The sequence below is a fragment of the Mycetomoellerius zeteki genome, unplaced genomic scaffold (genome assembly GCF_001594055.1).
Source record: "Mycetomoellerius zeteki isolate Tzet28-1 unplaced genomic scaffold, Tzet1.0 scaffold311, whole genome shotgun sequence".
NCBI classification, from domain to species: Eukaryota; Metazoa; Arthropoda; class Insecta; order Hymenoptera; family Formicidae; genus Mycetomoellerius; species Mycetomoellerius zeteki.
Window position 1 is genome coordinate 197,801 of NW_017257296.1, and position 11,294 is coordinate 209,094.

Here is an 11,294-nt window from a genome sequence, read left to right on the forward strand (position 1 = left end):
TATATAATTTTAGTAAAATATTATTAAAATGTTATATTTAATATTCTGAGAGAATATGCCTAAAATATTATTTAATATTATGCGCTTATAGAGATGATCGCGACTGTTACAATTCTAAGTTTTTAAGTTTAATGTTCCATTTTTAAATAAAAATTCAATGAGAAAATCGCTGGGGAAAAAGTAAATTATGAATAAATTTGTAGAAACCGAGGATTTAATATTTAATAGTTTTAAAACCAGTTTTAGAACCAGTTTTGGAACCAGTTGCTTACATTTTTCGCATTCGGGATCTTTGCTTTCTCCCTCTTCTCAACGCCCTATTATATATCTATCTCTCTTTTAAGTGCAAAAATTTTCGGGAAGTCAAGCAAACAGGATCTACCGATGAACGTAGCACGAAAAATTAAGGTCATTTGAGGTCACGGCTCGCAGACAAATCGCGACTCACGACAGTTTATCAATCTGCGGGCTGATGGTCTGATCATTGTCTTGCCTGATCATAAAAATGGCGCATATATTAAGATCCAAGTTCGTTCATCTGTCATTAAAGTACGCTAATCCCGTCGCGCTTCGCATTCCTGTGCCTTTAAAATATCAACGGTTATGTTTTCACACCAGTACTATTCTCGATGGTACGACATTTATTCAAAAACTATGATTTTTTTTCTTGCAAAGTTAGTCGATTTTGAGGTTACCTCTTAAAAAGTGAACCAAATTTTATGGAAAGAAAATCTGTGAGAGATAAAATTATCTCGTTTACCATATGAACGTTAAACGAAAGTGTCGAAAACGAATGCCTGATAGTTGTAAATTAAACCTTTTGCTGCGCTCGATAAACAAATTTCCGCGTCCTTCTGATTATGCAATCAATTTTTCAATTTTTACACGATACCTGGCATTCAATATGTTTGCAATCTTTTCAGCATAATTTCTTTTTCCAGCGATTTTCGTACTTAAACATTACTTTGCAGAAAAAATATTTTATTCTCAACACTGCATATCTATATTTATTGCAAATTTATAATAATGAAAGTTTTAATTTATGAAGATGAAAATAGAGACATTTGTTTTCAGTAATGGGAAAAGAATTGTCGATGCCATCATTATCACCTACTATGGAAAGTGGCACCATAGTGAAATGGTTAAAAAAGGAAGGTGACAAGATCGAGCCTGGTGACGCTGTTGCAGAAATTCAGACCGACAAAGCCATTGTCACAATGGAATTTGACGACGAAGGTGTGATGGCGAAAATAATCGTACGTAATGTAGCAATAAATTAATCAAATTGTATAGATTATATCTGATTTATACAACATATGTTGATTAGGTACCTGAAGGAACAAAAGATATTAAAGTAGGAACTCTGATAGCTCTCACTGTAGAGGCTGATGAAGATTGGAAAACGGTAGAAATGCCAGCTGGTCTAGCAAAAGCTTCTTCAGCAGCTCCATCCTCTACTGAGACAACCCCATCTGTTACGAAAACAGAACCACCACCTGGCCAGTATGATTCTTTTATACACTATGCTTTAAAGTAATACTGAAATAATGCTCCTTTATTTAGTTCCTTTAATAAATATACTAGGTTTAAAATAATGCTGAATGTATATAATGCTTACAAATCTACAGTTAACATTTTTGGAAACTGTTTCTAAATATTTCATTCATTTCAGACAAAACATTGCCATGCCTGCCTTGTCGCCAACTATGACAACAGGTACAATTGTAAAGTGGCTGAAGCAGGAAGGTGATGAAATACAACCAGGTGATGCGTTAGCAGACATACAGACAGACAAAGCCGTCATGTCCTTCGAATTGGAGGAAGAAGGAGTACTCGCAAAAATTCTTGTACACATTTAATTATTAATGATAAAAAATTCTACATTACGGTTATTTCTTAGATTAATTAATATTTATTTATTAGATTCCAGAAGGATCTCAAGTACAAATTGGACAGTTGATAGCTGTTGTGGTTGAAAAAGGAATGGACTGGAAACAAGCTGTTATCCCGACATCAACTGAATCAGCAACACCTGCAGCACCAAGTCCTGCTAAACCGACTGCACCAGCTGGTGCAAAACCACCCTCAAATGGGCAGTATGTATTAATTTTTTAAATAGTTGTCATATAGTTAAATTAATTTTATTTATTTATTATTTTCAAATTTAACATAACATACTCTTGCAAATAAATAATTATATTGCAATTAATATATTTTTTTGTACAGAGTGTATGGTTTAGCGGTAAAGAGATTATTGGAAGAATATGGCCTGAGTACTGGAACAATCAAGGGCACTGGACGTACGAATCGTTTATTGAAGAGCGATGTTCTGATGTACATTCAGACGCACAATGTTAAAAAAGTTACGCCTAAATCTGGTAAATATGATATATTGGAATAATACCGTCTCTCTTGAAACATCTATATAACATTTAATACTTATTTTACGGTTATTTTTTACAGCACCTCCTCCAGAGGCTGTTAAAGCACCAAGTTTAGAAGAGATATCTGTCCCATCTGGCCGACCGTCTCCATACGAAGATATCGAAATATCCAACATTCGTGCTGTTATCGCTAAACGACTTGGAGAGTCGAAGGTATGATATTACGACATATTTGTAATGAAATTTAATTAATTATTTAATTTAATCAAAGCGACTTTTCTTTTTCAGAGTACTATACCGCACTCTTACGCAGTTATGGATATAAACATCGATAAATTAATCGAGCTCCGTGGAAAGTTAAAGACGGAGGATATAAGTGTGTCAGTTAACGATTTTATTACTAAGGCTACAGCTCATGCGCTTGTTGAATGTCCTGATATAAATACGTTATATCAAAATGGACAGGTTAGTACGATTAACTTCACTGTGATATAATTATATTGAGATACGCAATTCAATTATCATATTAACAGTCGACGACTATGTTAGGTTGTTCGAGTTCCAAAAGTAGATGTGTCTGTAGCAGTTGCGACAAAAAATGGTCTGATTACTCCAATAATATTCGATACTGCCACTAAAAGCTTAACGGATATTTCTAAAAATATTCGAGAATTAGCCGAAAAAGCGAGAAAGGGACAGCTCAAACCACACGAGTTCCAAGGAGGAACATTTACGTAAGCCTTGATCGATAATACACGTAAAGTATGTTTGTATATGTATACGTGTATATACTATATATGTAATTTTATTATACAGAATTTCGAATTTGGGAATGTTTGGCATCAAAGAGTTTTCCGCTATTATAAATCCTCCACAAACTGCTATTCTTGCTGTAGGGGCGGGACGAGAAGAACTGGGTAATTTTTGCGAAAAACGTTTTGTGAATAATACCAAACTAATTTTTCTAGCTGCAATTAATAATATTTTTACAATGTCTCGCAGATTCTTCTTTAATAAAGGTAACAAAAATGTCAGTAAAGCTTTCGTACGATAGACGAGCGATTGACGAGGATCAAGCGGCTAATTTCTTGGCTATTTTAAAAGCAACGCTAGAGGATCCAATTTTTCTCGCAGCAGGTGGGATGCAGGCACTGAGGTATAGACGTGATGCATATTGATCGTTTCTAAATAATCTCTTGTTTAGAGTGTTTATTACAAAAACAGCTTTCTTGCATCAAGAGAGTTAAATATTATTGTTTTTGTAACTATGTTACTATGCTTTTTTAAAAATATAATTTAAGTAGAAGAAAGCTCAATATTAATTAATATAATTTGTATATGTAATGTATATAATTGCTGGCTGTTTTTGAAATAAACACAAGAATTAATTAATATTAATTCTATTCTTTGTGCCAGATATATAATAAAAAATATAAAGTAATTTATATATTTATGTGACAGTGTTTTGCAAATAACTCTGTTCATTGTCAATTCAAATGATTCTGTTATCAAAAACTTTGACCAAAGGAAATAATTTATGTATTTATACTGCCAAAATGGACACATTCTCACATTTGTAAATTAATTAGTGAACATTAAGGGAATCTAAATATTAAATGTTAATTGTGATTTTTTTTTAAACGTTCTCTATAATGTTTTAGTATAATTTTTTAAAATTGACAGAGAATAAGTGTCCATTGTTCTGTATTTAAAATCTTGTAAATAATAATTAGAACGTTAATATTTATGTAAGTCTACTTTTTGTAAAAATCTGCAAATTATTGACCCCGTGATATAACACATAGGAATCATATGTATATCTTTCGAGTTAAAATTATGAAATATATAAATATCTTCATTGTATATTATTATAAATATTTAGATATAAATTTATGTCCGAATATTAAAAAATTTGTGGAATAAAGCACATAATTTACTTCTAATTAATTTATTAATTGGAAATATGTATCAATAAATGGCTCACTTGTATATTACTTGTAATTTATAATAAAATAGGATTATCAGGTTATTTTAATGATAATATGGAATGAACATATTCATTTCCTAAATAAAATATTTATTGTCTAAAGTACGTGATATCTTACGGATGTATCAATATCCATTTATATCCATATACAGAAAAATAATATATTACAATTATTATATATGCAGTTCTGAAAGTCACATAATAGCATCTCATAATGTCTTTTAGAAAGCATAAATTAACATTCTGTACAAATATTTAACTTTTATTATAGTCACAACTTTATTATTATTGCTTGGTGATATTTTTATGCTTATTATTAATTAGAATTATTTGTAGTTATTTAAGGCATTTCTCGCATTTTATTTTGATTTTAATAATCTTTTTTAGAAACTTTGAATACTTATATCTTATCGAAACTAATAAAATATATATAAATAATGTTTTATTCCAAATCGTGCAAACGATTACAATACTGTTTAAATATATTTGCAACATATGCTCATCAATATATGTTTAATATGTTACACGATTGAAGACAACACTTGTCTTGCTTATGTTAATTATAATAATGATATACTTTGAACTGTTGTCTCAACTTGATATTTTCATGTATGGTAATTTAATATAGTGTATATAGTAAAACACAAAAATTATACTCTATGGAAGTATTTAATACAACTTAACGTTTATCACAGTCGTGATTTCATATATACTTGATATTACTGCTCAAATCATCTTAAATATCTAGATAAGGATAGAATATTCACTTTTTATACAGTAATCCAATCGTATTACACATTCATTATAAACACGTTGCATATAAACACTATTGAATATCAGTTTATATACATATATCAGCTATTTAAAAATATAGCTATATGAATATTATGTTTGAGCAATATCGCGCTCTTAGAAAATACAAAAGTTTTCACAAAAATGTATATGTTTTATAAAAGTAGGAATAAAAGTCTTACAAAAGTTAGATGTGTGTGTGTGTGTGTGTGTGTGTGTGTGTGTGTGTGTGTGTGTGTGTGTGTGTATATGTGAGTGTGTGCACATCTTATTAATTTTATAAATGCATTGTACGGTGGTTGTCGTTACATAATTCATAACAGTTAATTTTCAATGCATTGCCTGATGATAACAGTATCACTTGATTTCGTTCACAAAATAATTTCATATACTAATATAACGTACAACTTTTCCTATAAATTTGAAAATGATTTATAATTTTATATTTTATAATATTTATTTTTTTTACTATATTACTTTTAATTAAACTTATAAATCTCATTTTCAAATTTATAAGAAAAGTTGTACGTTGAAATATTAGTATTAGTCACATATGAAATCATTTTGTTCACGAAATCGAGTGATATAAATTTTATATTATCAAACATGTACGAACCTTATCTAGTTTATTTTTTGGAAAGAGTTAAGAGCTTCAAATTTGAGGGACTTTCATTGTTATCAGAATTATATAACTGATTCTGTCTCTCTGATATCTTAATTGTTCTGTACACTGATGTAAGTACAGTTTTTTTTTTAAGAAAAATATTCTGTACTATGAACTTTTTATAATCAATATTAAAAATACAATATTTCAAAATATTGTATAAATTCCACTCATCCTTCAAAAGAGCACATAAAAATGCATTCTGTTCCACAATTATCTACAGCTAAAACATTCCATTTGTTGTTTTGATAAATACTTGAATAGTAAAATGCACATCGACATAGTATCATTGAGCGGAAATATACCTGAGTAAAATCCTAATTCATCATGAATTATATTGCACATAACAAAGTGGATGACATTTCTAGAGATGCAACGAGTAGTATATTCAACACCTAACCGAATACCGAATATTCGACAATATTCGACAACCATATGCCGAATAACTGAATATTAAGCACGATTTTAACAAAAACAATGCGACGACTCTTCCGACCGCGTCCCCATTCACGTGTGATGGGCTTTCTACAGTCATTACCTAAGTTTTGAGTCTTAAACCATAGGATACATTGACCAATTATAGTCGTTTATTCATCTCACATTCAACTGTGACTCAAAGAATTAAAGCTTAAGAAATGGCTTATCATAGAATGTAACAGGTTCGTCCGCTAACAATTAGTATAGTTTAGATTGCGCGACGTAAAAGGTGTTTGCTTTTAGCAAAGTTAGTATTTTCATTACTTTTGTGAAGAGCGTACACATGGCCTCAACAAATAGAAAGAAATCGTCTATATTTCATAGTTCCATTTAATTTAATTTCCTTTCATTTTTAGTAATTTTTACGATCAAGACTATTCGATATTTGGTCAAATATGGACCGAACTATTGGACTATAATATTCGGTATTCAGCCGAATGGTAAAAATGTTGCCAATTAGGCAGAACACCGAATAGCCTAATATTCGTTGCGACTCTACTTATTTTAAAAAATCGATAAATTTACCTAAACATTTTCGCAAGTGATTTTCACGATACTATCTTGCAAGAGTAATGATCATGATATAATTAAGTAGCATTAAAAATAACTATTTAGATTGTTTGAACGACAACACGTTATGTGAATAAAATAATCTTAAAATGACCTATCAAGCGTTACCATTACGCTTTGGTTTCATATAACGTATAAACCAACATAGTGGAAATAAAAACGAAGGGCAGTTAAATAAGTTTAAGATGTTAAAATAAAAATAATAATAATTACGAAATTCTTTTGAGGCTTTCGGTTACAAAGTATCTTCTTATCATAATTTAGCGCAACATACAAGCAGCAATGAAGTATCGTGAAATGGTATATTATGAATATTACAGTTTTTTAAATAAATATTTAGTGAAATGCTTTGTGGAGAATTCTTTGCGCCGCACGGATCAGTGGAGTGAGTGTAGATAATTCCGCACAGTTTTCTAGGAACGGATGAGAGAGTAACTCGTCAGCAGTCGCTCTCTCATCAACTTCCGCAGCGAGACATCTCTCCAAGAAATTTTGGAACGTCGGACTGAGGCTGTCCCACCTTGGAATGGACGGTTTACCAATGGCAGCGATCAAATATAATGCTCTCAATGGTGTCTCTTTCATGTAAGGTGGTTCTCCTTCGATCATTTCAATAGCCATTATACCTAACGACCAGATGTCCACCTTCTTGCCGTACTGTTTCCTTGTTACTACTTCTGGTGCCATCCAATATGGAGTGCCAACCATAGTCTGCCGTTTTTCATCACCGTCGATATTCGCGCAGAAGCCAAAATCTGTTACTTTTACTGTACCATTCATTCCCAACAGCACATTGTCTGACTTAATGTCTCTATGAATAATGCCTCTAGTATGCAGGAAGCTTATTGCTTTCAGGACCTCTCTGCAGACAGCTGCGATTTGAACTTCCTTCATCACTGTCTCAGTGACGACGTCTGTGAGTGGCCCACCCTCTAGCAGTTCCATAACTACCCAAAGATGTTCGTCCACAAGGTAAGCGTCAAGGAAATTAACCAAATTTGGATGTTGGAACTCCTTGAGAATCTTGATCTCAGTTAGTATCAACTCCTTCTTTGGTTGCTTCGACAAATCTATATCCTTCACAGCTACCTTCTGACTGTACTGAAGATCAGTGGCTATGAACACAGTTCCAGAGGCACCAGCGCCAACCTCTTTAGTTCTTTCGAAGCGCAAGTTAGGATCTCCGAGTTGGCAGATAGCCCTGAGTTCCTCATATACCTGTTCATCGCTGAGTCTTACACCCGTATACTCCGTCTTCCTTCGCAGAATAGGACTCTCCTCTATTCTGCTTGGCAAAACATTTTCTTCCTCCTCTTCTTCCCTTGACGGAACGTCCTCATCGTTACTGATCCTATATGTGTTTAGATCCTCTAGTATCTCGGTGAGAGTCTTCTCTACTCTGTCGCACTTACGTGGAGCCGGTTTCGGTGGTTTCGGAGGTTTTGGCGGTTTTGGTGGTTTTGGTGGCTTGTTTACTTTCGGCGGTAGCTCAGGTAACGTCTGCTCGTCCGTCAAACTCTCAGAAGTTAAGCGATCGTCATCAGACCCGTCCAACTGATACTTCTTTGTCAGGATGTTGTTAATCTCCTGCGACTCTTCCTCGATCAGATCCTGAGTAACGAACGGCTTGAAGACCTCCTGGTCCTGCGGCTTGCGCTTGATCGAGTAATTGTAAAACTTGATGGCCTGCAAAGCAGCGTCGGGATGCTCGTTCTGCTCCGATTTGGAGATCTGGGTGTTGAGCAAACGTATCCATGGATCTGGCAGACCCTCCAGCTGCCCGGTCTCGGCATTTTTGCTCACGTGAAATTTGTGCGAGACGTTAGTCGGCAGACCAATCTCCGCAGCCACGGTGTCGACGTGAGGACCGCTCCTCTTCTTTGAGAAAAGCTTTGTCAGGTTCAGACTCATTCTCGCGCGCACTCTCGCGCTTCTCTTCCTTATTTTCGCTCCTTCGCGACCGCGCGTAGTAATTTTCGAGAATAAAAAAAAAGAGGGAAAAATAGACGGATCCGCGATTTCAAATATTCTCAATACTCATACTAATGTTCTGTAACGTGTGTTCTGCAAATTATTGTCCGCCACAACGATCACATCGTCGAGTTTCACGCCCGATTACACGCCGGCGGACTAGAGTGACTAGAGTATCTCTAGTAACTCTACGGCACACAGACGTCATCAGTACTGACCAAAGACAGAGAATGGACTGCGCGATTCATATCTAAGTAGTATTCAAATGTGGTCGACAATGGGTGTATTCCGAACCGGATTAGCTTAGCTTATTTTTTCCCTTGGATGTTGGCAGTTCCGTAATGCGGGGTCTACAATGGTCTACAATAGAAGTCGTAGCAATCGTAGGTCTTAAGTCATAGAAAATTGACCAATCACAGTCGAATATGAGAAAAATAATCAACTGTGATTGGTCAATTTTCTACAACTTAAGACCTTACGACCGCTACGACTTCTATTATAGACTCTGCATAAGTAATGGCCCGTCTACAATACACGTAGTAAGCTTGGTTTAAGAAATAAGAATAAGAAATTGACCAATTACAGTCGATTATTCTTCTCACATTCGACTGTGATTGGTCAATTTCTTACTCTTACTTCTTAAACCAAGCTTATTCTGCATATTGTAGACGACGCATAATGGCCGCAGCACAGACTCTTGCATAACGCATAATACATAGTGCATAAGGGAATCGATCAATCGAAATTCTTCTTTTCCGTGGAATGGAAGGAAAGGAAAGATTCTGATTAGTTGATTCGCTTAGGTCGGAATCAGACTACGCATTGAAGATTGAGGTTGAAGATTGAAAAATTCAAATTTGACCAATCGAAACGAAAGGAGCTAAAATTTCTTTGTCCTTATTGGTCAAATTTCAATCTTCAATCTTCAACCTCAATCTTCAATGCGTAGTCTGATTCCGGCCTTATGCACTATGCGTTATGCGTTATGCAAGAGTCTGTGCTGCGGCCTTAAGCGGGGAGCACAGACTTTTGCATAACGCATAACATGTAATGCATAAGAAATTCAATCAATCAGAATTCTTCATTTCATGGAAAGGAAGGAAACGGAGGGCTTTGATTGGTACATTTTCTTATGCATTACGTGTTATGCGTTATGCAAGAGTCTGTGCTCCCCGCTTTAAATCGATAAGTGTTCCGAATCCATCGACCGTCAACTCAGCTACTGGCTTCTATTGGTCACGAGTTAGGGTGCTGTCCCATGGGCAAGGAAAACGGAATCGGAACACGGAATCGGAAAGGTGAAGTGGTAGGGGCAACCAATCAGCATCGTTCCGTTCCGATTTTAAGTAGCCTGACTTCCCATGGGGCATATTTTTCGGAAACGGAAATTTTTCGTACTGTCAATCACAGTGTTCACTAGCGATTAAGGCCGGTATAATCATAATCGGTTCTTATTTCAAAACCATCTTAAGTAATGTCTTAATACGCTAACGCGGCTCTCTGATTGGTTCATGACACCTCAAGGCTGAACTTAAGACGATCTTGAATATAAGAACTGACTATGAATACCGGCCTAAGAATAATATTGAAAAAATTTCTGCTTTCCTACTTTTTCTGCTTTTCCGTCCTAGTTGCGAACGCGTTCTATGACTTATCGTCTTGTGAACACCATTTTATATCCAACTAGAACTTATGCCAGTCTGTTATTAGACCTGTTCTTTTTGGCTGAACTTTTGCACCAGTTCATCTTTCTTCCTTTTCTCTTTAGGTGACTGGCATAAGTTCTAGTTGGATATAAAATGGTGTTCACAAGACGATAAGTCATAGAACGCGTTCGCAACTAAGACGAAAAAGCAGAAAAAGTAGGAAAGCAGAAGCCAATCAGAATTCAGGCTGTACTATCATCTATTACTAGCACGACTTTTGATTGACTTCTGCCATTTCATATCCAGCCAATCAAAAATTAGCCCATCTATGCCAGTCTCTTATTATAATGTCTCTAGAATACATCCAATGCCTAGTTCAGACTAGACTGGATTAGAGTGGGTATAAAGAGAGTGAAGCCAATCCTGGTTCTCCTTCCTGATTGATTCCGCCATTTTACGATTAACTATTAGTTAGAGGAAGACGACGTTAGAAAAAGAAAAGGTTAGGATGAGGAATTACGTCATAAATATTTGTCGTAAAATGGCGACTTCCGGTTAATTGGCTTCACTCTCCTTATACCCACTCTAGACTGGACTGGACCGACTAGACGCAGCAAGCGTCAAGCAGCAGAGTAGCAACCAATCAGCAGAGAGAAGCCTGAGATCGGCCATGCCTGAGATTTAGCTGCAATCTTATTTTGAAGCGCCTCTATGTCCACAAAACGTGGACATTAAATTACGTAGCCAATGTCCATGATCCCGTCGATAATGTCCACGATTTTTTGATTGTATTCTTCGTTATG

The 11,294-nt window shown here is 34.9% G+C and overlaps 2 protein-coding genes across 2 annotated transcripts; one reads left to right on the top strand and one right to left on the bottom strand.

The window, feature by feature from the left end:
- The first annotated feature begins 345 nt into the window (after nucleotides 1-345).
- LOC108724836 (dihydrolipoyllysine-residue acetyltransferase component of pyruvate dehydrogenase complex, mitochondrial) lies at nucleotides 346-3,690 on the top strand. The gene is made up of 11 exons (XM_018451493.1): nucleotides 346-632; nucleotides 1,075-1,256; nucleotides 1,328-1,503; nucleotides 1,673-1,847; nucleotides 1,924-2,096; nucleotides 2,227-2,378; nucleotides 2,464-2,597; nucleotides 2,673-2,849; nucleotides 2,934-3,118; nucleotides 3,201-3,301; nucleotides 3,387-3,690. The coding sequence occupies exons 1-11, from the start codon at nucleotides 506-508 to the stop codon at nucleotides 3,560-3,562; spliced, it is 1,758 nt and encodes a 585-aa protein (XP_018306995.1). The 5' UTR covers nucleotides 346-505; the 3' UTR covers nucleotides 3,563-3,690.
- A 3,356-nt stretch (nucleotides 3,691-7,046) lies between these two features.
- On the bottom strand, nucleotides 7,047-9,024 carry Pak3 (p21 (RAC1) activated kinase 3). Its single transcript, XM_018451491.1, has one exon. The coding sequence runs from the start codon at nucleotides 8,783-8,785 to the stop codon at nucleotides 7,211-7,213; it is 1,575 nt and encodes a 524-aa protein (XP_018306993.1). The 5' UTR covers nucleotides 8,786-9,024; the 3' UTR covers nucleotides 7,047-7,210.
- Nucleotides 9,025-11,294: the final 2,270 nt, after the last annotated feature.

Excerpts from the sequence above, each read along its gene's own strand:
- LOC108724836 (XM_018451493.1), top strand. The coding sequence starts at position 506 with ATGGCGCATATATTAAGATCCAAGTTCGTTCATCTGTCATTAAAGTAC. Across the intron at positions 2,097-2,226 it reads AAACCACCCTCAAATGGGCA|AGTGTATGGTTTAGCGGTAA; the intron begins GTATGTATTAAT and ends TTTTTTGTACAG. Across the intron at positions 3,119-3,200 it reads TTCCAAGGAGGAACATTTAC|AATTTCGAATTTGGGAATGT; the intron begins GTAAGCCTTGAT and ends TTTATTATACAG.
- Pak3 (XM_018451491.1), bottom strand. The coding sequence starts at position 8,785 with ATGAGTCTGAACCTGACAAAGCTTTTCTCAAAGAAGAGGAGCGGTCCT.